Source organism: Mustela lutreola, chromosome 4 (genome assembly GCF_030435805.1).
Source record: "Mustela lutreola isolate mMusLut2 chromosome 4, mMusLut2.pri, whole genome shotgun sequence".
NCBI classification, from domain to species: Eukaryota; Metazoa; Chordata; class Mammalia; order Carnivora; family Mustelidae; genus Mustela; species Mustela lutreola.
In genome coordinates, this window is record NC_081293.1 from 65,244,451 (window position 1) to 65,270,822 (window position 26,372).

The window sequence follows — 26,372 nt, forward strand, 5'->3', positions numbered from 1 at the left end:
GACTGACTAGCTTGCCCTTTTGAATTCTAACATTCTAGGACTCCATTTCCCCCCACTCCCTGTATCACATACTCTTTAGAGGAGCAAGCTGCACAGAATATTCACCTAACTAGAAACTGAACTGTAGGGGGCCTGGGTGGCTCAGTGGGTGAGAAAGCCTCTGCCTCCCACTCCCAGAGTCATGGGATCAAGCCCTACATCAGGCTCTCTGCTGAGCGGAGAGCCTGCTTCCCTTCCCCTCTCTCTGCCCACCTCTCTGCCTGTTTGTGATCTCTGTCTTTCAAATAAATAAATAAAATCTTAAAAAAAAAAGAAAAGAAAAGAAAAAGAAAGAAAGAAATTGAACTGTAGGTATAGAAATCATTCTTTGTGAAGTCTTGAGGTTGTATTCCTTCTTTAGGCTATTCACACTCAAACCTGACCTTCACACTCACAAACAGCCTTCAGAAAACAAATTTGATCTAAGAAAAAGAACCATGGTCCCATTGGAGCAAGTTATTCAGACATTTAATCACGTGCAGGTAAGGTGAGGCAAAGCTGATCAAGGATGATCATTTGAAAGATTAACTCATTTAGTGGGGACATGATTTCTGTCCTTTTATTTATGCTTCATTGTATTATGATCTCCATAACCATTTATATTTGCAAAGCATTTTTTTATTCTTATTGCTCTGTTGAAAAATCTCAGTTACAGAGAGAGCTGCCCCACTTTTTGCCTATAAAGAAACCAAATGTGTTACAAGGTGCTTAAGAAATGTATCATTAATCAGTGAGTTAAGGAAACTATAGGACATTAGCTTCCATTTCTTGCACAGCAGAAAATGCCACTATAATCAGGGCTTTCTGCTCATAGAGTGGACTAGTAAGAAGCCATATCACCTTCTGGACCAGGATATCTGTGTATCTGTCCATTACTCATCCACTTATCAACCACCACCCCTGTGCTAGCTGGTCTGCAAAGACACTGTGTTAAATAGTGGGCGAAGTTCATGTCTATGTGACTTCACCCCTTCTCCCCCACCCTCCTGGACCTACCTTCTAAGCTCTAAAGCAGACAGGTCAATTTGGGCAAGTCACTTCCTTTCTTGGAACTTTAGACATCCTCTTTACCAACTGCTATGTGGGCGAAATAGTAACTCACCTGCCACAAAGTTAGACATTCACTAAGTGTAAATTTTTAACGTTCTGCCTGACCAAAACTACCTGTTTCAAATATACCTCTTTCTTTTCTCTTTAATCTTATTTTCTTGTGAAAACAGTAGCAGATTAAACAGAAGGGGTATTCAGGGTCCTTTTGTAGTCTACGGCATTATCAATTACCCCAGGTAAGAAGCTCTCTATTTCTATGTCATTTTCTCCTTTAATTGTATAGCTACCAAAGGGTATAGAAAATTTTTTTAAGAAGCAAAGCCATTTAAAACTAATGGATATTATTGCCCCATAAGCTTTTCTTCTCATAGTGAACCATCCTTTAGATGTTTTTCATAGGATCCTCTTGTCATGTTTTTAATAATTTGGGTTCTGAGTTTTTAAGGACAGATACTGGTGAGAGTCTACTAAGACTTCACCTCCTACAGGTATCAAGTCAGAAAGTCTCCTGAACTGAGTGTGAAAAGTAACTTTCCAGGTGCCCTCCTCCCCCACCCTGGCCTACCAAGTCAGAATCTCCATAAGAGAAGGCTGGGAATCTGTGCCTTTAATAGATATCGCTGGTGTTGCTCATAATCTAGCCGGTTTGAGGCACACACAGCTGGGTTCCCTTTGGGGATGAATGGAACACAGGTATCACATTTGTAGAATTTTTGGGGGGGTTTATCTATGTCAAGAGTGGAAGCAAAGCAAAGATCCTTGGTAATACATTCCTGCTCTCTGACCTAAGTAATAAACCATTTTAAAATCTGAATACAAATAAATTCAGTCCTGGAAAGAATATTGGCATTGTTCATTTTTACATTATCAAACTTTATCACTGTTTGCCTGGAAGTCTGACTTTCCTGACATACCTTTGTAGTTTGCAACATAGAACTTTCAGATGAGTTTGACACCCTTTGAGTAAACATCCATTAAGTCAAAAGTAATTTCTCTTATAAATACATGGATGTAATAAAATTTACTGTGAATTAAAAAGTAGGAAGACAAGAGTCACATCCTACATACAATTTAAAAAAAAAAAAAAACTGTTAAAGAAGGAAACAGTAACCGGTCCCTACTACTACATATATTTTAAAGCAAGATTTAAAGAATTATGTGGTTCTTTGATTCAAAAAGTATGCGTCTTATTGATTCCCACTGAGGTCTTTGTTCAGTGGATACTAGTTGAATACCTACAATGTACCAGGCCTCAATCAGACATCAGTTAATTTAGTGTAATTTAACTGGTCACTTCACATTTTCTGAAAAGAAAATCTGATTTTAATATACATTAATAGTTTATCAAAATTATAAATAGAATAAAAATCCTCGTGATAAGGTCTCATGATGGGGGATGTGGCCGGGGGTCAGGGTTTCCCAGTAGCTGAGTGTAGAGAGCTTTCATCCCTCCCGCTGACTCCCCTAGTCAGCTGGGTTGTTAGTTACCTGAAACACACAGCTAAGATCATTTCATGACTCTGTTTCAGTTTCCTATTTTTAAAGTGAGAAATAGAGAAAATATTGCTTGAGTTGAATCTATAAAGTGTTAATACTCTGCTATATCATTTATTATATTTATGTACATCATACTATTAAATACTAGTATTAGTATTCTTACCCATGTAGTAGTACACAAGTATACAGTCATTATAATTTTCCTCTTCTTTCCCCTTGCCTGAAATTTTGTATGAATTGTATGAATTTATACAGAGACGTGTGGAGATGGGATTAGTTGATTGTGATCACATTTTTTATTTTTTGCAACTTTTCCATTTAATATGGACTGGAGATTTACATATTAAAATGTACACTTCTACCCCATTCTTTTTTACTGCACAGTATTCCATAGTATGAATATATCATAATTTAGTTAACCTTTGTCCTGTGCGATGACCAGTAAGATCTTGTGATAGGTTTTCAGGCCGTAAGAATTCCATGGTAATCTTACTGCCTGGTTTTCCCTTCGTGCTCTTGACTCTCACCGTTTCCCAGCTGTCTCCATCATTGTCTTACTTACACAGCTTTCTCTGTGCGTAATAGCCCAGGCTTCCACTCTAATTGTTAGAGATTATGCTTCTTATAAACCAATACTTAAATACTTTTTGTAGTTTTTACATTTGTATTGACTTTTATTCTCAGAAAAAAAGTTAAAGATAAGTACACACAGAAAGAGAATGTAACCTGATTGAGGGGAGGTATCTTTTCTCCATTTCATCAGGCAGAGGCCTGGGATTCTGAGTAATTCAAGAAGGCGATGTGTGTATCCTCCTGTTTAAAGAATGTTGCTTGGGGATTCCAGTGTCCGAAATTCACACAGTAGTTGTTTCTTTGGACTGAGGCTTATCTTTAAAATACCTGTTGGGGTGCCTGGGTGGCTCAGTGGGTTAAAGCTTCTGCCTTCGGCTCAGGTCATGATCTCAGGGTCCTGGGAGCAGGCCTGCATCTGGCTCTCTGCTTGGCAGGGAGTCTGCTTCCTCCTCTCTCTGCCTGCCTCTCTGCCTACTTGTGATCTCTGTCTGTCAAATAAGTAAATAAAATTTAAAAAAAATTAAAAATAAAGTAAAATAAAATACCTTTTAATAAAATACCTATTAAAAGGGGCTCCTGGGTGGGTCAGTTGAGCGTCGGACTCTTGGTTTTGGCTCAGGTCATGATCTCATGGGTTGTGGGATCGAGCCCCGTGTGGAGCCCCGAATCTCCTTGAGATTCTATCCCTCTGCATCTGCCCCTCTTCCTGCTCATGTGCTTACTCTCTCTTAAATAAATAAATAAATCTTTTAAAAAAAAAACTGTTAAAAGACATCATTGAAGATCAATAATTATGCAAATTTTAATGGTGACAGAGAAATTGCTAGAAGGTTTAAAAGAGTGGGTACAACACAGAGTGTCCCAGAACCACTGGCAAATCCTAAAAGACGTTAGACGTCAAGTGGGGAGTTAGAACCCCAAGCTTCTCCATTTTCCACTCATCTGCTGCATCTGAGATGGACATGCTCGCTTTCTATTTGCGGTGGTTTTAATGCTTTATCAAGGGCAACAGAGCAGAAGCATGGCCTGGGTGCCCCCATGACACAAAGGGGCCACTCTTCCCAGTCCTTAGCTATTAGAGTTTCCAGGGGTGATATGGCTGTCTCCCCCTTAACTCTGCACAATTGTACATGCGGCTCTCTCTCTCTCTCTCTCTCTCTCTCTCTCTCTCACACACACACACACACACACGCACGCAGCTAAGAAGAATGTATTGCTCCAAGTTCCTCAGAAGGTGCCTCGCTGCCCCTGGTGGGTGCAGACTGATGTTGAGGAAATGTCATATTCACAGGATACGCAGCTTGTTACACACAGAGTCAGGAAATTTGTCTTGTTTGAAGGATGTAATTTCATAGCACAGTCTTCCTAAACTGCTTGCACTCTGTGGAGTCCGAAACTATTTCTAAAGGAGAAGGTAATCATAAGTTTGAGGCTGAGGTAAAAAATAAAAATGTCTGCTTAGCTGAGGCTGATGGCTTACACAGCAACTGAAACAAATGATCAGAACTCTCTCGGTTCTGGTAGTGAATTATGCAGCATGAATTATGAACTCTGGGAACTCAGACTTTTTAAAATAAGCCAAACCATGGGGAGGGAAATACATCTGCTCTGTATGGAAAACTTTGATTTTGTCAATTGCTGAATAGGTGAAAACTTCTGCAGAATATTTTCCTGAGCAAATCTTTGTTTCCTTCTTGTCTTTCTATAGTAACCTTTTTTTTAATTATTTGCCTTTGTTTTATTTTCTTTCACTAAGAACGCAATATTTAGTTTTGAACAGGGCAGAGGAGAAGCAGATGGTCACAAAACAAAATAGGCCAAATTCTAGTTTCATTCTGATATGGGTGGAATCCTGTTTCTCCCATTTGCCAATTAATTTGGTGTTCCCACCTCAGAGTTTGATGGTTAATCTATAAAATGAGAAAATGTCCCTGATCCATCTATCTAACCATCCATCTTACCTTTTTATAAATTGCTAGTTCGGAATAAGCCATGATCTCAGTCCTATGATGAAGGAGGCAAACATGTTCATAGTTAAAAAAACGGTAGGATGGATACTGTATGTTTCAGAGGTTTGAGGAGAGGGCTGTTAGGAGTAACAACAAAAACAAAATCAACATCCCTCTCTGAAATTTGGGGATTTTCCCTTAATTTTGTAGCAAACCCACCCCAACTATGTAAACCCACTGTCTTCTTACGTCCTCACCTCCCTGGGCCCATCCCTCTCAAGTGGCCCATTGCTAATGGGCTTAGAATGTCTCTAATGCAAATTTTTCTTGTAAATGTAGACAAATGTGCAGATGACATTTTTCCCTGAAAAGGATCAGACTCTGCGTTTTGCTCTGCATCTTCTTCTTTCCTCACTTTATATGCTTTATACCAATGAGTCACTACCAGCCTGGCTCCCCCCTCCCTTCGCATTTTTCACCTATTATTACCTCTTCAGAGACAGGTTTCCCGGTCATCATGTTAAAATAACTTCTCCCTCCCTCACCCCCATGATGTCCCCATATAACTGTCTTATCATGATACTTCCAGTTCTGCCTTACAAATTTATTTTTCCAAAAATACCCTTGGCTAGTCTCAGATATTTATGTCGTATCTTGTTTAAGTCAGTACTTCCATGCAAATTTTCAAGTTTGAGCTTTTTAATTTATATTTTTCTGACCAGTTTTCAGCTTTTGTGAATCGCCCATTTACAGTATTTTGCCATTTTCTGTTGGCTCATCTGTCATCTCTGATAACTCAGGAGCCGCCATGGGGATTGAGCCTTTCAATCCATTATGTGTTGAATGTGGCTGTTATCTTTTCTCATTTCCCTTTTGTCTTTCAAGCTATTTTTGCCATGGAAAACTTTACGTATTTATAGTCAAAATGACCTTTTAGGCTTCTGGGTTTTCAGTTATGAATACAAAAATTTCTCCTAACCATGGCTGAAACATTCTCTTGATTGTTTTATGATAACACCTTAATTTTTTTAAGTAGTTAAGTCTTTTATCCAGTGGGAATTTATATTTATATATACTAAGATATCGTGATTTAGCTCTGTTCTGCAAATAGATTTTTATTTGTGTCAGTGCCATCTTAAATAAGACCTCTTTCCCCCACTGATTTAAGTTTAAATATATGACTTTGATTTAAATATATTCATTTTAAATACATAATATATAATATATAGAAGTAGATATATATAGACTTACATATACACCATGTATGTGTGTGTATATATATAAATTTAAATCTATTTCTTGCTCTGTTCTTATCCCTCTGACCTATTTGTCTAATTTTATATATATATTTCTTAAATTTTTATATGTCTGTCCATATAACTTTTATTATGATACTTCTAGATAAGTTTTTAAATCTTACAAGATAAACTGTCCCTCACAAAGCTATTTTTCCCAAATACTCTTGGCTAGTCTCAAATGGCTATTATTTCATATGATTTTTAAAACCATTTATTTCAGTTAAACTGACCAGCATTATAATAAAATCTGGCTTTTGGAAGAGAACCCATCGGGCTGCACTGTAGGGGATGAGTTGGAGTCAGGAGAGGCGAGTGGCAGGGAGATGGTTAGGAGGTGACTCAGTGATCCAGGCAAGGCAAAGAGGGTTCAGACAGAGACTGGCAAGAGAACAAGCCATTGCCACGTGGAATCAGCTCAACATCCACCTCTCGATGTGAAGTATCCAGGAAAGTGAGTCGAACTATTAGACAGGAGGACTAGACAAACTAAGTCCATTACCAGAGTTAGGACAAAGGGGAAGAAGTAAGTTTGGCAGTGGACAGAAGGAATGACGTGTCCATTTGTGGACAGGTTGAGTTTGATGCATGAGGGTTATTGGTGGGTGGACAGAGATTGGAGATGATGATATTAATCATTTGGGCAATATCTTAAAGAGGATTTCAAATAAAGTTTTAGAGCCTTTTAGACATCCTTAAGTTCTTACTTTCTTGTGAGGCCCTGCTTTTTTCTCACTCCTGCTTTGGCTGTTTGAGGGTATATTATTGGAAGTCATCACAGAAGGAGGTCTCTCTTCTTAAAGAGTAGAGAGCTCTGTTCATAGGAGGTAACATTTCAGTTTTTGAAGACATTCGTTCCTCTTCAATAGAAGCACTTTTCTACAATACTCTATATGAATAGCTTTTATAGTATCTTTACAAATCTTTAAATTATTTTTAAAGTCATGTAGCTTTCTCTCCATCCTTGAAACTCCGCTGAGACTACTGGATATGTCGTTTTTAGCTATCAACATTACACATCAGTTTATCTTAAGGTATCTTAGGATAGGCTTACTCTCATGGCTTTTTCATTCATTTGTCTTTTCAGAACTTGACAGCCCAGAAGAGCTAGGGAAGAAACGGATCTGCAGGATTATCACAAAGGACTTTCCCCAGTATTTTGCCGTGGTTTCGAGGATTAAGCAGGAAAGCAACCAGATTGGTCCCGAAGGCGGAATACTGAGCAGTACCACTGTGCCCCTTGTCCAGGCTTCTTTCCCAGAGGGGGCTTTAACCAAACGGATTCGAGTGGGCCTCCAGGTAACATGTGCGACATGTTATGTAAGAGCCTGTGAGCGTTTGCTCCACTCAGAAAACAGTTGTTGTAATTCATCCTGATGGTATTGCTAATCAAAGCCCTGGGCCATTTGGGGATTCATTAACCTATTTCGAAATGAAAAGCGCTAAGTATAAAGTAAGCTTGGTGGCTTATTCAATAAAGGTACGTATTTTAGGGTTTTTCTTTTAAAAGCATCACTTGGGTCTGATGAAAGATTGTTCTGTTAACCATACGTTATTGGTATTTGGAGTGACAGGAGCTCCAAAGAGCAAATACACCATTAAAGAAACAAACCACATTTGACTTGGTTTATAAGAAAGACGCTGTTTCATAAAAATCAGTAATAAGGATACTTGCAAGCTTTCAGATTTTGATGGAAGTACATCATAAATACTGGGTTTTATCCAAACCCAGTTGGAACTTGTTTGGGTTTGGAAAGCTAACTAAACATCCTGGCAAGAGTCGTCTTTCTTACGTTTATTTGTTTCAGTTAAACCTACTGAAAAAATAAAATAATAAGGAAAGTAATTTAATTTGTGTCAATTAATATAGTAATTAATAGTTTGACTGAGGTTCTTCTTGTGAGGTTTTTTAGAGTGAAGTACTGTAAGCACTGGGAAGGTATTCAGTTCCCACTCGGAGCTAAGGAGATGGCCTTATAGTTCAGAGCCGAGAAGTTCCCTTCAGCTGTCTCCCAAATTGAGTATCTTGCCAAATAGCAAAAAAGCCAAAAAGGAAGACATTAGGTTTGGTAATCTCGAACTGAAATCTTAAATGTGCTTTTGTTACTTACCTCTGAAGTCACCTCAGTTCTTACCTGGGCACAAATCTCCTCTGTGATGTTTTTACTGGATATCCCGCATAGGTTTAAGATACACTAGACTCAGTATTTGCTGATCTTTATTTGGATCAGCTCAAAAGACTTCTCCGTTGTGAGACTTAACTGCCTCTCTGTCACACAAGCTCGTGTTGTCCATATTCTGTTGGGGAAACACACTGACCAGTTTCTGCTACAGCATGAGGTTGTTTGGGTTCTTTTTTTACGACCTCCTGAAGTAGTGAGAAAGGATGAAGAAGAAAGACATTTTTTTTTTTTTTTTGACGGGAGAATCTGTTTTTATTTTATTTTTTTCTCCTTACTTAAAAAGTCAATTTCCCAATGAGAGAAAATGTTAACTTCCACCTAAGGTCCTTTCTCTGTCTTTAGGCCCAGCCTGTTCCTGATGAAATTGTGAAAAAGATCCTTGGCAACAAAGCAACATTTAGCCCAATCGTCACTGTGGAACCAAGAAGAAGGAAATTCCATAAACCTATCACAATGACCATTCCGGTGCCCCCGCCCTCGGGTGAAGGCGTAGCCAATGGGTACAAGGGGGACACCACACCGAACCTGCGTCTGCTCTGTAGCATCACAGGTGGGGTCCCCTTGTCCCGTTACTTGCTGCTGAGGCTAGCAACTTGCAGTGATTCTGTATGGACATGTAAAGCCTTTGAAGCCTCCGTGCCAACTTTATGAGACTAGGAAAAAGATTAAATAAATAAAGCGTTTGACTTGTCCATCCCCTCATCTGCGATATCCCTGTACCTTCCTTTAGGATGCTGAGATCATGACTCAGTAGTAGTAGTAATAATAGTGCTCTTTTGAGGTTATTGAAATAATGCAGCATCTACTAGATCATCTGGGTCATTTCTCAGGGACCTAGGGAGAGGTGGTGGACCTTGTAACACCCTTTAGACTAAAGGAAGCTGGACAGACTTTGGAGAAGACAAGCCCCACAGAGCACCAGGCGCAGGGCAGAGCAGAGGACGTGATTCTCACCACTCAGTTCCCGAGTTTAACCAATAGACCAAATCTGCAGGGACAGGAGAACACATTTTGTGATGAGCACCTGAAATAGAGCTTAGTTCATTTAGTTAACTTACTACGATTTTTAACAGAAAGTACTAAATTAAGATTGTTTTTCTTTGTTTTGTTTTTATGAGCAGTTTTAGTGGCTGATTCCTCTTTTTACCTTGGAAAATTAAATGATTTGGGCAGTACAAAATCTGCTGCTGCTTAGCTTTCTTGATAGTTCTTGTCTTTTTTAAAAAATTAAAAAAAAATAGGAAAGAATTACATTGTCTTTCTGAACAACAGTTATTTGCACTTATAAGTTGCACTTACAAAATGCACTTGATAGCCTGTGATTGTCCATTTAGACCATCCGTTAATAGCCAGACAAACTGAAAAGTAATTTTTAAAAACTATAACGTCTTACAAGGAGATCACCATAAGGCAGTAAAAGCACAGAAGGAGAGTAGAGAGGAAGACCAACCTTAGAGCCTGCCATTGACTGAACGTGCAGAAGTTTGCAAGTTCACGGCAGTGCCGGAAGAACAGGATGATAATGCAGATTTTATCAGGAGCCCCTCCCATGATGAAGTCAACATATCTGCTCTGTTTTCCCAGGGGGCACCTCACCGGCTCAGTGGGAAGACATCACAGGAACAACTCCCCTGACCTTCATAAAGGATTGTGTCTCTTTTACAACCAATGTTTCAGCCAGGTATGGGAATAAAAGATTCCAAAAAGCACTAAGGAATTCATTTTACTACCTTTTGGAAAGTGAAAGTTTTTGTGCTCAATACTAGTATGATTTTTTTTTTTTTTTAATTTCGATGGCACAATTGGGCCTAACTCAGAAATTTAAAATTGGCTGGCGTAAGTCATCTTACCAGCCCTCACAGGGGGCTATACGGTGCTAGACTTGCTTCTTCTAGTTTTTAGCAGTTTGTAAAAACCCATTTCTGTTGATTGTTATGGAAATCTGGACTCAAGTATTAAAGGAGGACAGCAACTTGCTTTTAACTGTTATGCTTTCAAGGAAAAAAGACCGATAGAATTTCCATTTCATAAAATTCTTGCTCCGTCCAGCATAAAGTAAGACATTAAACTCTGAAGCAGGAGTGGAAAGGAAGGGTGGGGGAACAGAATCTTAAGGGAAGGAAAAGAGAGAGAGAAAAGAACCCTTAGCTTTTCCTTAGAAAATTAAAACAAGTAATAAACATAGGCTTTCTGTAAACAGAGTAAACACTTTGTTGTTTCTTTAAATGAACAAGTTAATGTTTGGGGGTAGTTCCCTTATATGCCCCAATATTTTAATGGTGAATTTTCTTTAAGATTTGGCTTTTAAATCACCTCATTGTCATCCCCGTTTTGTTTTTGTTTTTCTCAGATTTTGGCTCGCAGATTGCCATCAAGTTTTAGAAACCGTGGGGTTAGCCACACAACTGTACAGAGAATTAATATGTGTTCCATATATGGCCAAGTTCGTTGTTTTTGCCAAAATGAATGACCCCGTAGAATCCTGCCTGCGCTGTTTCTGCATGACGGATGACAAAGTGGACAAAACCTTAGAGCAGCAGGAGAATTTTGAGGAAGTTGCCAGAAGCAAAGATATTGAGGTACCTTGTTTACACAAGTCCATTCCATTACATCCCCCAGATCTGGGGTTTTATTTTGAGGTCATAACAGCACTCACCAGAAATACCAAGCCCATTCTCGATCTCAGGTTTTTATTCTCAAATTATTTGTGTGTCTTTGAGGTTATCTTGGTTACAGTGCAGTACTAAGCAATCCACATGATGGTCTACACTTCTCTGTGGTGACTTGAGTTCTCTTATTTTTATGGTCACTGTCTTTTACACATTACTATGATTTTCCTTTTTTAAACCCAGTGTAAGTATCTGAGTAAAAAAACAAACAAAAACCCTTTCAAAGTCTGTATGAAGAAGTGATGTCAGCACTTTCTCAAAGATGTCTAAAGTTGCTAGAATAGAACTGAATGTGTAATTCTGTCTTGTACATGTGCATGCTTTGGTTTCCAATCACAGTAGTTGAATTGTGAGCCAACAGTTATTTTTGTGGCAAATAACACCATAGAAGTAGTTTCCTAATAAGGAGACAAATGTGACATAGAAATATATCAATCAGTCTTTTAATATTATGTGAATTAAAAATCTCAAAATTCTTTCAACTTAATTTAACATTAAATTATGTATTTCTCTTATTCTAAAAGGTTCTGGAAGGAAAACCTATTTATGTTGACTGTTATGGAAATCTGGCCCCACTTACCAAAGGAGGACAGCAACTTGTTTTTAACTTTTATGCTTTCAAAGAAAATAGACTGCCATTTTCCATCAAGGTAAATCATTAACAGAGACTCTGAATTTTGAAAAAGCAAAAAATGCTCTTAGAGCATAAAAACAGAAGAGTCTAGTGATTTATTCAGTTTGTAATATCCCACCAAACTTGAATTCAGAGGAACAAGGTCAGATTTTTGTCCCGAGTGTCTTTTTGAGCCAGGAAAGCTTTATAATTAGTAACAAAGAGTCTTTACCTTTTAAACATCTCAATGATCATTTATGTTCAAGCAGATGTTTGTAAGACCAGACCATCTAGAATAGTAAAATGCATCATATCTGGTTAATGCCCAGTAATCAAATAATGGATGAAATCCAAACTCAGTATTTAAGTTCCATCTTCATTTCTGATGGAGCCCAAGGACATTCTGGAGATACCTTCCCCCTCCTCAGAGAACAGAAGGACATGGGACAACTGTTTACTGTGTTGGTTATTTGCTGTTATTATCGTTGCTAAAACCAAGGCCTTGAGGAAAACAAATTATTGGACAGGAAGCAAATGCATATAACCCAGACTGTGTAGCAGAATGCCAGGGAAACCAGCAGGCATAGCCGTCCTGGGTCTGATTTCGGAATTGGGCATTCTAAATCCCGCTGAGTTCACACGTGACCACCGCCATTGATCTGTAATGGTTACCGCCATCTTTTCCCTTTGCCCGCCTCCTGAAGGGCTCTGTCAGATAAACCTGTTTAATTCTTGTACAGACGGGAGTCCTCAGAAAAGTCTCTTTCTATAACTGTCAACCACCTAAATTCTTCTAGGTTAGAGACACCAGCCAAGAGCCCTGTGGTCGTCTATCTTTTCTGAAAGAACCAAAGACAACAAAAGGACTGCCTCAAACAGCTGTCTGCAACTTAAATATCACTCTGCCAGCACATAAAAAGGTATCTTTTAATACCGGTTTATTGTAAGTCTCTTCCCCTGGTCTTGGAGAAGTGGGCCCTCGGTATGCGATTAAGGAATGCTTTGTCACATGATTAAAGTTCTTGAAGCTCGAGTTTAACTAGTCTCTGTGTATAGATTGAGTCTTGTTACTGTGGTGTCAGATTCTTACGGTCTGTACGGTGGAGTCCTCTGTATATCGCTCCTGCTCCTGCCGCTAGCTTGTAGATTCTTGATTTCGAATAACGTCACACATTAATTTGCCGTGGATGTACGGTTCTTGATATTTTGTGTTGGCTTCATTTGATTTGCTTTGCTTTCTTGATTCAACTTGCATTTTGTGCTCCCTACTCAGTCCTTTTCATATCCTGATATTCTTTTCCCTGCTGTCCATTATAATATTCCTTGTCTCTGCAATGCATCTTGGAACCAAAAGGAGACAGAGTCAGATCAAGATGATGAGGTAATATGAACACTTCTGCTTTTACTCTCTCAGAGATAGAATAAAAATTAATTCTGTATAAAAGAAGTTGCAGAGGGCTGAAGTGTGGGAACCGTATGCTATTTTTGCAGCTCTTAGCGTAAGTGAGCTGAAGGATATATACACTTTTCATGAAGAATAGTTTGCTTTTCCGCCACATGGCTATTAGATTAAGATAATCCGGCTAATGATTTAAAAAGAGGAACTAACATTCTTCCAACATTTTTTAAATGTAGTAGCGTGGCATGTATAAATACACATTTGTTCGTACTTTTGCCTAATATCCACTTTGTGTAACATTTAAATCAAGATCCTGAGAAACAGGAAACTTTAGTGTATAAATCAAGTTGTTCTATACTAGAAAATATGTGTCCCATGGCTACTGATAAATATTTAGTATTCTATTTAAAGATAATTATCCTGGCCATTTTTAAGGGTGTAGTGGTTCCATTTGGTTTTGAATGAATTTTTTCCTTGCAAAGGCATCTCCTGCTATTTCCCCAAGCTATAGGATAAATGGATTTTTAAAACTACCACCTCCATAGTAATAAATAGAATCCTTATGTCTAACAAAATCGTTAACCTTTTTTTAACCTCACCTACACTCTATGCCTTTCAACATGTAGAAACAACAGCAGTAATCGGAACGAGACCCTGTGTGCCCCTTTTCCTTGAATGTACTCACATAGAGTGACTGTACATCATGATATATGTGCTTTCAATACCAATAGATTTGGGGAGATTTACTGCTCAGCATCAGAAGTCTCTGTAACGCTCGTCTTGTATTTGTAGTCCCCTGTAGTCTGCTGTGTTGATGCTCTTACCTTTGCCAAGTGATGGTAATTTGGTTGAGACATCGGGGTGGGGTTGTAGACCCACAATAGGAAATGAACATTTTCATGAGGAAAATCCATCAGAAGAAAAATAAAGATAAACGAGGTATCCACATGCCATCCTACAGAATGTTTCAAAACTGTGAAAATGCCCCAAGGAAGTTGGACAGAGTGTCTTTTCCCTTCTCCCTTTCCAGGCCGAGAAAGCAGATCGACGACAGAGCTTCGCGTCTTTAGCTTTACGTAAGCGCTACAGCTACTTGACTGAGCCCGGAATGAGTGAGTTTCCTAACACGTTCTACTAATCTACGTGGGTTTTTATAAGAAGAGGCATTTTTTCTGTACAAACTGAATTTGGGGTCCTTTGAAAACCCAGTGACGAAAGAAAAATTGCCTGCAGGAAAATTTTATCATGAAATCTAAGTGATTTTTTTTTTTTGTACATAGTTCAAAATATGAAGTAGAAACTCCCTTAGCTCATAAGTTCAAAATGTTTTTTTTTTTAAGCACTATCTCTTTTTTAAATTAGAAACATCTATGCGTTACTTGTCTTTAAAAATCTTGATTTCCCTTGTTTGTTAACTAGGAGATATCGGGCCAATATTGATTCAAGTCTAAATATTGCTTCGGATTCTCTAAAGGGAAATACTCATTTTTATATATGTGGGATGGTAGAAGGAATGATAAAGTAACTTTGATTGTCATCTCATTTTTCTTAATATAGGTAGATCATTAGATCTTAGTCCTGATTCTCCTTCTTCCCAGTTTGCAAGAATTAGATTTTCCTACCGTCTTGAGGTAGCACTTCTATACTGATTCCTTATTTCCTCCTTCCTCCTCTTACCCCAACCCCTCCCCCACTGCCCTTTATTAAACACCAGTTCCAAGGCTAGTCTTCACTAGACTGGCTTAGTCCTTTTCTCCTCTCAGTGATTGTTTTGATTCATTGTTAACTGGCTTGCAAGTATCAAGGTATAAATTCACTCAGTCATACTCATTCATCTGTCTCCCTCTCCACCTCATCCTTTCCTGTTCCCTCAGCCCTCCAGCGATTCCCTCCCCCGACAGGAGCTAAGAATGCTGAGAGCAGCACCGTGTTTGATCCATCAGAAGAGGATTTTTACAAAAATTATTGTTAAGTTAGCGGACGATTTCTAGCTACTTTTCATTACCTACCATTAACTTGCGTTCAGGAGAGATTGGAAATTTACCAGTAAGAGCCACAAGTTTGGTTTTTCCCACCTTCCCTGAATTCTTGTTTTGGTGGGCCAAGATAGCACATTAAATGTGCAGCAGGAACACTTAGTTTAGAGGTCTTAGTATAATCTTTTGAGTCTAGCTCCTTGACTACTAGGGAAACTTTTGTATTCAGACACAAAATGGAGAGCATAAGAGAAATGAAATGCTACCACACTCATGAGTGGTTCTTCTGGATCTCAGTTTTTGCCTCTAGCATAAATGTCTAAATCCTTCCAGAACCACAAAGGCTAAGTTTAACCCCTATTATCACAAAGCAGGAACAGTATATGTGTATATAACTAAGTGGTTTTTTCCATATGACTACATCTGCTGGGTAGAAGTTTTCTTGGGAATACTATTTTGCCTCAGAGCTAAGGCTCTCAGAGTAGCTGGTTGGGACTCCTAGGCAATGTCCTTAAGATTTTAACAATCTCCATGACCAGCTCCTTTAGGTCCAAGGCACCTCTGGGCAGGTGAGCTCCCATATGATTCTGGTCCCTAAGATATCTGGGGGGGATATATGAGTTTAAGGTGAGGTCTACGCTAAGTCAACTGAATTTTTCCCACTTGTGGAAGTATTGCTATTTTTTAGTTAGTTTCAGTTATAGTATAATACGTGGCTTATCTTCCTTGACTTTTGGTAGAAGGAAGAGGGTCCTTTTCTCTGTTTTATGAAAGGGAACATAATGGTGGTAAACAGAAGAATGGAAAGAACTAAGATGGGACAATAAGGAAACTAAGGAAACGCTATGGCCCCTTAATTGGTGTTAGAACTCCAAATGATGCAGATATTCCCTCAGTATCCTGCCCTTTCAAACCACACCGCCCCCCCAAATAAAGAAAGAGTCTGGTGTAGTTCAATGCCTGACATCCAGAACCTCCCAGAAATTTTCTTTGTTATAAAGGGCATCCCAGAGTATGTGTCATTAAAGCATAAAATGTGTAACTGATCAGTAAATTGGCGGCTTCATGAGAAGTATAAAACCATACATGTAGTTTAGAGGACTTCTTTGCTTAATGGAGCCAGCCTTCAGTGGTAAAAGCGAGATGCTGTGCCAGGTTCTGTTAGTTATAAAAATAAATTCTCATGAGACATTGAACTGAGCCCAAGTCACTGAATTGAAGGAATCTCCAAACCTTCCATTTGCACTGTGTGTTTCCAAAAGAGTGAAGCAATATAATATTGAGAATTATGACTAGGAGGGGTTAATGAGCGGGTGAGTTTTTCCTCAGTTCTTCCACATTTCTTTAGAATAATATGTAAGCTTAGAAGAGGACATGTTCTGAATGTCTGAATTTAAATGTACACTAGGAATGAAAATCTTCACCCTTGTGGGAGTAGCTGCTAATCCAAGGACTGGATTACAGCACTGGCCCGGGCACGGCATGAAGAGGAGCATAAAAGATGAAGCAGATTCTCATTTCCTCTTCGCGTGTCACTATTATTCTGCACCAGTGCTTTCTGGGAGCGAAACTGTACTCAACTTTGACATAGACCGCTAGCCCTTGGCAGGCATTCCAAATCTCTGTGACCAACTCGGTTTGTTTGCTAGAGTTGTAGAAGTAGAGAGGACCAAGTGCGTGCTTGCTCTCCCCCAGCGAGTGTGCTTACCTCATTTGTGTGTTTCTCGTCCCATTGCCAGATGAATGCTGGTATTAAATCCATCTTTCCCAGTGGGAGGTCTGCCTCATGGTTGCTCCGGTGTTTGGGGTATCTATGAGTCCCATGAACGTTCTTAAAAGGCACCAGAATTCGTACCTTTGCCATGGATAAAAATGTATACAGATATATGCCATATCCCACTGCAGATACTTAAATGTGGGGTATTAAAAATATGACTGCTTTTTTAGATTTTTCCCATGATATCTTTTGAGAATTCAAAGTAATTGTGAAAATTGTGGAAAAAAATATCCAAAATGAACTAGGTGCTTTTATCCATAATGAAGAGAACTCCAGATGTGGACACATTTAGTTGCAGATATGTTTTAAATAGGCAGTATTAAATATTTTCCTAAAGTCTCAAAAGGTACCAAGATTTTGCATCTCATGGAAAAAGTGTACTCTTCTTTCTAAATGCTCTTGTGGAAATATTTTTAAAGTTTATATATTGTGCATAATATGGCATAAAAATTGTATTACTTCATTGGCTTGTTTGCCATGATATATTGTGCATGATAAAATGTTTTCAGTTGCTTTGCTTGCTTATGGTAACCATGACCCATATTTTCTGCTTTTTTTCCCCTTTGTGTGTATGTACACATGCATTTTTAAATCATTTCATATTCCATTTTCTTTTTTCCTCACCAAAAGGAATATGCTGCATGGAAACAATAAATGCAAACATTCCTTTTCTTTGTTTTATTTTTTTTTCTTTTAAACTTCTGACTCAGAAAATTTCTTGCTCTTATTGGCTTTTTATGGGTGTGAAGCATAACCGAATTGTGCATGGAAGGTACAGATTTAAAATCCAGTGGCTTCACAGTTTGCACATCAGTTGCCTGTCACCTAAAAGTTAATTTGGATTCTGCATGAAATAGGCTTGAGTAGTTTTCTAAAAAAGAGTTCTAGATATTTAACGTATAGTGACACATCGATACGGTTCTAAGTAGATGCAATCAGTATCACCGAAAGGTTCGAGCAGAGGGAATGTTAGACATTGCTAAAAATGAAAGTTATACGGTTGCACAAAACAAACTTGTACCTATACAGGCAAAACAGAGTGGCTGCTGATATTTCAAAACCAGCACATAAGAAAGTCAATAGGAAGTAAGGCAACGGTTTTCCATTGTGGTTATTTTTCTCATCATTAATTCTTTCCTCATGTTTTCTGTTTCTCATTGTCGGCCTCTTTGGTTGCGGTGTGCTTTTTCTGTCTTTCATTTCACATTGCTCTGTTTTTTTCTTTGTTTGTTTGTTTATTTTTAACTTTGGATTAGTTATGTCCGTGGAATTTTTTTTTTCCTCTTTTACTTTTGCCTCTTCCATTCTAAATCATGCAAACAATTGTACTTGCTTTTGTAATATTTCAAAGTTTACTGACCAATTTTTTTCTCTGGTCTCTCTGTTTCTCAACCATTTTTGTTGATTTTTGTGTTTGATTTCATTTTAAAATTTAAGAAACAGTTGAACGGAGTGCAGGAGCAACAAGATCCCTCCCCACCACTTACTCATACAAGCCATTCTTTTCTACAAGACCATACCAGTCCTGGACAACAGCTCCAGTTACAGTGCCTGGGCCAGCCAAGTCAGGCTTCACTTCCTTATCAAGCTCTTCCTCTAACACGCCATCAGCTTCTCCGTTAAAATCAATATGGTCTGTTTCGACTCCTTCTCCAATCAAATCCACATTAGGCGCATCAACTACATCTTCAGTTAAATCCATTAGTGATGTGGCATCTCCAATTAGATCCTTTCGGACAATGTCTTCACCGATAAAAACAGTGGTGTCACAATCTCCATACAATATCCAAGTTTCCTCTGGTAACCTCGTTAGAGCTCCCACAGTCCCAGAGGCCTCGCCTTTAAAAGGGCTGGCATCCAGTTCTACGTTTTCCTCCCGCACCTCTCCAGTGACTACAGCAGGGTCTCTTCTGGAGAGGTCGTCCATTACTATGACACCCCCTGCCTCCCCCAAGTCAAACATTAATATGTATTCCTCAAGTTTGCCATTTAAGTCAATTATTACATCAGCAGCACCGCTAATATCTTCACCTCTAAAGTCAGTGGTGTCTCCAGCTAAATCAGCAGTTGATGTCATTTCATCGGCGAAAGTCACGATGGCCTCTTCTCTCTCATCACCTGTGAAACAGATGCCTGGACACGCAGAGGTAGCATTGGTCAACGGCTCTATTTCCCCTCTCAAGTATCCGTCATCGTCAATGTTAATTAACGGATGCAAAGCCACTGCCACGTTACAGGAAAAAATTTCTACAGCTACAAACTCTGTGAGCTCTGTGGTTAATGCAACCACTGACACAGTTGAGAAAGTGTTTTCTACCACAACAGCAATGCCATTTTCCCCACTCAGGTCATACGTTTCTTCGACACCATCAGCTTTTCAGTCTCTAAGAACTCCTTCCGCAAGTGCACTCTATACATCCCTTGGGTCGTCGATATCTGCAACTACCTCATCTGTAACTTCGTCGATAATAACAGTGCCAGTATACTCTGTAGTCAATGTTTTGCCGGAACCAGCATTAAAGAAACTTCCAGACTCTAGTTCACTTACAAAATCAGCAGCAGCCTTGCTGTCCCCCATTAAAACATTGACTACGGAGACACGTCCTCAGCCCCATTTCAATCGAACTTCATCTCCAGTTAAGTCGTCTTTGTTCCTTGCACCCTCTGCCCTTAAGCTGTCTACACCATCCTCTTTATCTTCCAGTCAGGAGATATTAAAAGACGTGGCCGAAATGAAAGAAGACCTCATGCGGATGACTGCGATCCTACAAACAGACGTGCCTGAGGAGAAGCCATTCCAACCCGAGCTCCCCAAAGAAGGGAGAATCGATGATGAAGAACCTTTCAAAATCGTTGAGAAAGTAAAGGAAGACTTAGTGAAAGTGAGCGAAATCCTTAAGAAAGATGTGTGTGTAGATAACAAAGGACCGCCCAAATCGCCAAAGAGTGACAAAGGACTCTCTCCCGAAGATGACTGGATAGAGTTTAGTTCGGAAGAAATAAGGGAGGCGAGGCAGCAAGCTGCGGTGAGCCATTCTCCGTCTCTGCCGGAGAGAGTACAAGTGAAAGCAAAAGCGGCCTCCGAGAAGGATTATAACTTGACCAAAGTTATTGATTACTTAACAAACGATATTGGGAGTAGTTCATTGACAAATTTAAAGTACAAGTTTGAGGACGCAAAGAAGGATGGCGAAGAGCGACAGAAAAGGATCTTGAAGCCAGCGATCGCTTTGCAGGAACACAAACTCAAAATGCCGCCAGCCTCCATGAGGCCCTCCACCTCTGAGAAAGAGTTGTGTAAAATGGCCGACTCCTTTTTCGGAACAGATACCATTTTAGAGTCTCCGGATGACTTTTCTCAACACGACCAGGACAAAAGCCCCTTGTCTGACAGTGGCTTTGAGACAAGAAGTGAGAAAACTCCTTCAGCCCCACAGAGCGCTGAGAGCACTGGTCCTAAGCCACTCTTTCACGAAGTCCCCATCCCTCCTGTCATCACAGAAACAAGAACTGAAGTGGTGCATGTTATCAGGAGCTATGAGCCCTCAGCGGGAGATGCTCCCCTGGGTCCCCCGGAGGAGCCCGTGTCCCCGAAACCGTCGCCTACTTTTACGGAACTGGAACCAAAACCCACCACCTCTAGTATTAAGGAAAAAGTTAAGGCGTTCCAAATGAAAGCCAATGGTGACGACGACGACCACAGCCGAGTTTTGAGCAAAGGCATGCGTGTTAAAGAAGAGACCCACATAACCACAACCACCAGAATGGTCTATCATTCCCCACCAGGCAGCGAAGGTGCCTCCGAAAGAATCGAGGAAACCATGTCAGTCCACGACATCATGAAGGCCTTTCAGTCCGGGCGGGACCCTTCCAAAGAACTGGCAGGTCTGTTTGAGCATAAGTCGGCGGTGCCTCCAGATGTTCACAAGTCTGGGGCTGAAACCCCAGCCCAGCATGCAGAGAAGGACAACCAAATGAAACCCAAACTGGAGCGTATAATAGAAGTCCACATCGAAAAAGGTAACCAAGCTGAGCCCACTGAAGTCATTATTAGAGAAACCAAAAAGCATCCAGAGAAGGAAATGTATGTATATCAGAAAGACTTATCCCGGGGAGATATTAACCTAAAAGATTTTCTGCCAGAAAAACACGATGCTTTTCCTTGTCCAGAGGAGCAGGGTCAGCAAGAAGAAGAAGAGCTTACTGCCGAAGAGTCATTGCCTTCTTATCTGGAGTCTTCCAGAGTGAACACTCCTGTGTCCCAAGAAGAAGATAGTCGCCCTAGTTCTGCTCAACTCATATCTGATGACTCTTATAAAACATTGAAGCTTTTAAGTCAACACTCCATAGAATACCATGACGATGAGTTGTCAGAACTAAGAGGGGAGTCTTACAGGTTTGCTGAGAAAATGCTTCTGTCAGAAAAGCTAGATGTGTCTCATTCTGATACCGAGGAATCGGTTACAGACCATGCAGGACCCCCTAGCTCAGAGTTACAGGGGTCTGATAAGCGGTCCAGAGAAAAAGTAGTCACTGCCCCCAAAAAAGAAATCCTCTCCAAAATCTATAAAGATGTGTCTGAAAATGGTGTAGGTAAAGTGTCTAAAGATGAGCATTTTGATAAAGTGACAGTGTTGCACTGTTCTGGCGATGTTAGTAGTCCAAAACATGCCATGTGGATGCGCTTTACTGAGGACAGATTAGACAGAGGTAGAGAGAAGTTGATATATGAAGATAGGGTGGACAGGACTGTGAAGGAAGCTGAAGAAAAACTGACTGAAGTGTCACAGTTTTTTCGTGACAAAACCGAAAAGCTGAACGATGAACTGCAGTCCCCGGAGAAAAAGCCACGCCCTCGAAATGGCAAAGAGTACTCTTCTCAGAGCTCTCCGGGGAGCAGCCCCGAGAAAGTCCTGCTGACAGAACTGGTAGCATCCAGTGACGAGTGGGTTAAGGCAAGGCAGCATGGCCCTGACGGACCAGGCATCCCCACAGCCGATGAGCAGAAAGCAGCCAGTCCGCCCAGCAGCCCGGAGAAGAAGGTTCTGTCCCCACAGCCTGACGACAGCAAGCCCACAGAGGAGACCCAAGAGAGCGTTTCACAGAGCAAGGCACCAGCAGGGCCCCAGTCTGGGTTTCAGCTCAAACAATCCAAGCTCAGTTCCATTAGATTAAAATTTGAACAAGGCGCACAGGCAAAAAGCAAGGACATGTCTCAAGAAGAAAGAAAGCCAGAGGGCCAGTCGAGAATCCCCGTGAAAAAAATCCAGGAGAGCAAGCTGCCCGTCTACCAAGTGTTTGCTAGAGAAAAGCAGCTGAAGGCTGTAGACCTCTCAGACGAAAGAGGATCCGCGCAGAACGATCTGATGGTACTCAAGGCTAAAGACGAGCACGCGCAGAGCGGCGAGCTTGTCGTAAATGATTCTGGCTCCGAGGATGTGAAAACACAGAGGACTGAAATGTCAAGTAAAGCCATGCCTGACTATTTTTCTGAGCAACAGGCTAAAGACTTGGCCTGTCATGTGACCTCAGATGTAGCAACTAAGGGACCATGGGACAAAAAGGTCTTTAGAACATGGGAAAGTTCTGGAGCCACTAACAATAAGTCTCAGAAAGAAAAACTCTCACATGTACTTGTTCACGATGTAAGAGAGAATCACGTTGGTCACCCTGACAGTAAGATTGTTGGTCAGAGGAATGAGTTTATGTCTGTGACTGAGAGAGAACACAAGTTGTTAACGAATGGCTCTCTCTCAGAAATTAAGGAAATGACTGTAAAATCTCCCTCCAAAAAGGTCTTATATAGGGAATATGTTGTGAAAGAAGGGGGACGGCCGGGTGGGCCCCTGGAACAAGCTCCGAGGAGGAGTGAGAGCTCAGCCGTGTCGCACATCCCGGTCAGAGCCGCGGAGGGAAGGAGGATGCTGTCATCTGATATCCCCGATGGCTTTTGCGAGCAGTCGACATTCCCCCAACATGAACTATCGCAAAAGTTGCCCCGGTCCAGTATGAGTAAAGAGACGGTTGAGACACAGCACTTTAATTCTATAGAAGACGAAAAAATTACCTATTCAGAAATCAGCAAGGTTTCCAAACGTCAGAGTTACGTAGGCTTATGCCCTCCTCTCGATGAAACCGAAACCTCTCCCACCAAATCTCCTGATTCCTTAGAGTTTAGCCCAGGAAAGGAGTCTCCCTCTAGTGATGTGTTCGACCACAGTCCCCTTGACGGATTGGAAAGAGTTTCTCCACTAGCCCAGACAGAGGGAGGGAAAGACATAAAAACTTTACCGGTGTATGTCAGTTTTGTACAGGTGGGGAAGCAGTATGAAAAGGAGATACAACAAGGAAGTATAAAAAAGATCATAAGTCAGGAGTGTAAGACAGTACAAGAGACCAGGGGGACCTTTTATACAACTAGGCAGCAAAAGCAGCCTCCTTCTCCCCAAGGTAGTCCAGAAGACGACACTCTAGAGCAAGTTTCCTTTCTAGACAGCTCTGGGAAAAGCCCTTTAACCCCAGAAACACCCAGTTCAGAGGAAGTAAGTTACGAATTTACGTCTAAGACACCAGACTCGCTCATAGCTTACATACCAGGCAAACCCAGCCCAATTCCTGAGGTTTCTGAGGAGTCTGAGGAGGAGGAGCAGGCCAAGTCAGCCTCCTTAAAGCAGACTACGGTGGAGGAAGTAACCGTTGACCGCGAAACACCTACCGATGTCAGCAAAGACTCTAACCAAAGACCCAAAAGCAATCGAGTTGCCTATATTGAATTTCCCCCTCCGCCACCACTGGATGCAGACCAGATGGAGCCGGATAAGAAACCCCATTATCTCCCCGAAAGAGAGGCGGACATGATCGAAGTCAGTCTGCGGGATGAGCATGACAAGTACCAGCTGGCCGAACCGGTCATCCGAGTGCAGCCGCCCTCGCCAGTTCCCCCAGGGGCCGACGTCAGTGATTCGAGCGATGACGAGTCCCTCTATCAGCCCGTCCCCGTTAAGAAATACACCTTCAAATTAAAGGAAGTGGACGACGAACAAAAGGAAATGACAAAATCCAAAGCTCCTGCTGACAAGCCTTCCAGCCAGAAGGAACTGGAAACGAATGGCTCTGGAAAAGATCACGAGTTTGGCCTTGGCCTCGATTCACCTCAGAATGAAACCGCCCAGAATGGGAACAATGACCAGTCCGTCACGGAGTGTTCCATCGCCACCACGGCCGAGTTTTCTCATGACACCGACGCCACAGAGATCGACTCTCTGGACGGCTACGACCTGCAAGACGAAGACGATGGCTTGACGGAGAGTGATTCGAAACTCCCAAGTCAAACCATGGAAATTAAGAAAGATGTCTGGAACACGGAGGGCATTCTGAAGCCAGCCGATCGCTCCTTTAGCCAAAGTAAACTTGAAGTTATCGAGGAGGAAGGAAGGGTGGGACCCGACGAAGACAAGCCACCTTCTAAAAGTTCCTCATCTGAAAAGACTCCTGATAAGACTGAGCAGAAATCGGGGGCCCAGTTCTTCACCCTAGAAGGCAGACATCCTGACAGATCAGTGTTTCCTGATACTTACTTCAGTTACAAAGTAGACGAAGAATTTGCCACTCCTTTCAAAACAGTAGCTACCAAAGGTCTAGATTTTGATCCTTGGTCTAATAACCGAGGGGATGATGAAGTTTTTGATGGTAAATCACGGGAAGATGAAACTAAGCCCTTCGGTCTGGCTGTGGAAGACCGCTCTCCAGCAACAACCCCTGATACAACGCCTGCCCGAACGCCAACTGACGAAAGTACCCCAACTAGTGAGCCTAACCCCTTCCCATTTCACGAAGGGAAAATGTTTGAGATGACTCGCAGTGGTGCAATTGACATGAGCAAGAGGGATTTTGTTGAAGAGAGGCTCCAATTTTTCCAGATTGGTGAGCATCCTTCTGAAGGGAAGTCAGGGGACCAGGGGGAAGGGGATAAAAGTATGGTCACTGCCACACCCCAGCCACAGTCAGGGGACACCACTGTAGAAACCAATCTAGAGAGAAATGTAGAGGCACCTCCAGTCGAACCCAACCCCAGCAGCCCGACCAGCGGAGAGTGTCAGGAAGGCGCAGCCAGTAGTGGCTCCCTGGAGAAATCGGCAGCAGCCACTGGTGCCTCTAAAGTTGACCCCAAGTTGCGCACGCCTATAAAAATGGGAATTTCTGCATCCACCATGACCATGAAGAAAGAAGGCTCTGGAGAAGTGACAGATAAGATAGAAGCTGTGATGACCAGTTGTCAGGGACTAGAGAATGAAACTATCACAATGATTCCAAGTACAGCCAATAGCCACATGGGCACTAGGCCTCAGGAAAAACACGATTTCCAGAAAGATAACTTTAATAACAACAACAATTTGGATTCTTCCACTATACAGACAGATAACATTACAAGTAATGTAGTTCTGACAGAACATTCTGCACCCACTTGTACCACAGAGAAAGCTAATCCAGTGAAAATCTCATCAGGAAAAAAGACAGGGGTACTGCAAGGACACTGTGTAAGAGATAATAAGCAGAAGGTTCTTGGAGAGCAGCAAAAGACCAAGGAACCGATAGGGATTAGGCGAAAATCCAAACTTCCCATAAAGGCCACCTCACCAAAAGATACCTGCCCACCAAGTCATATGCCAAACATGAAAGTGAGTAAAACGAAGCAGGTCAGTCAATCTGAGAAAACCAAAACCCTTATTGCTTCTTCATGTGTAGACGTAAAGTCCAGAATTCCAGTAAAAGACACACACAGGGATAACGCAGTTAGGAGAGCATGTGCCACACAAAAGCAAGGGCAGCCAGAGAAAGGCAAGGCCAAACAGCTTCCATCCAAGTTGCCAGTAAAGGTAAGACCCACCTGTGTCACCAGCACCACCAGCACCACCACCAGCACCACCAGCACCACCACCAGCACCACCACCACCACCACCACCACAATAAAAGTTAGGAAAAGTCAGCTTAAGGAAGTATGTAAACATTCCATTGAATATTTTAAGGGAATTAGTGGTGAGACCTTAAAGCTTGTGGACCGCCTCTCGGAAGAAGACAAAAAGATGCAGTCCGAGTTGTCCGATGAGGAAGACAGTACCTCAAGAAACACGTCGTTGTCCGAGACTTCCCGGGGTGGCCCGCCTTCAGTTACAACGAAGTCTGCTAGAGATAAGAAAACAGAGGCAGCACCTTTAAAATCAAAGAGTGAAAAGGCCGGCAGTGAGAGAAGGAGCAGTAGGAGGACTGGTGAGGACGAAGGCAGTCAGGTCTCTCGAGCACTCTTTGCTCACATCCTGGAGAACGAGCGTAGTTCGTAAACACTTTCCGACTC

General features: G+C 41.3%; 1 protein-coding gene across 9 annotated transcripts in view; it reads left to right on the forward strand.

Moving 5' to 3' along the window:
- ANK3 (ankyrin 3) overlaps positions 1-26,372 on the forward strand; it is a 675,561-nt gene that overhangs the window by 611,463 nt on the left and 37,726 nt on the right. For 5 of the 9 annotated variants that reach the window (XM_059170187.1, XM_059170188.1, XM_059170191.1 and 2 more), the window contains 7 exons: positions 7,491-7,702; positions 8,929-9,136; positions 10,171-10,267; positions 10,937-11,165; positions 11,780-11,905; positions 12,666-12,788; positions 14,298-14,379. In XM_059170187.1, coding sequence (XP_059026170.1) covers positions 7,491-7,702; positions 8,929-9,136; positions 10,171-10,267; positions 10,937-11,165; positions 11,780-11,905; positions 12,666-12,788; positions 14,298-14,379 — 1,077 coding nt within the window. Of the gene's footprint in view, positions 1-7,490; positions 7,703-8,928; positions 9,137-10,170; positions 10,268-10,936; positions 11,166-11,779; positions 11,906-12,665; positions 12,789-13,222; positions 13,250-14,297; positions 14,380-18,457; positions 26,288-26,372 lie in introns of all 9 variants that reach the window. The other 4 variants (XM_059170184.1, XM_059170185.1, XM_059170186.1 and 1 more) reach the window with 2 other exon arrangements.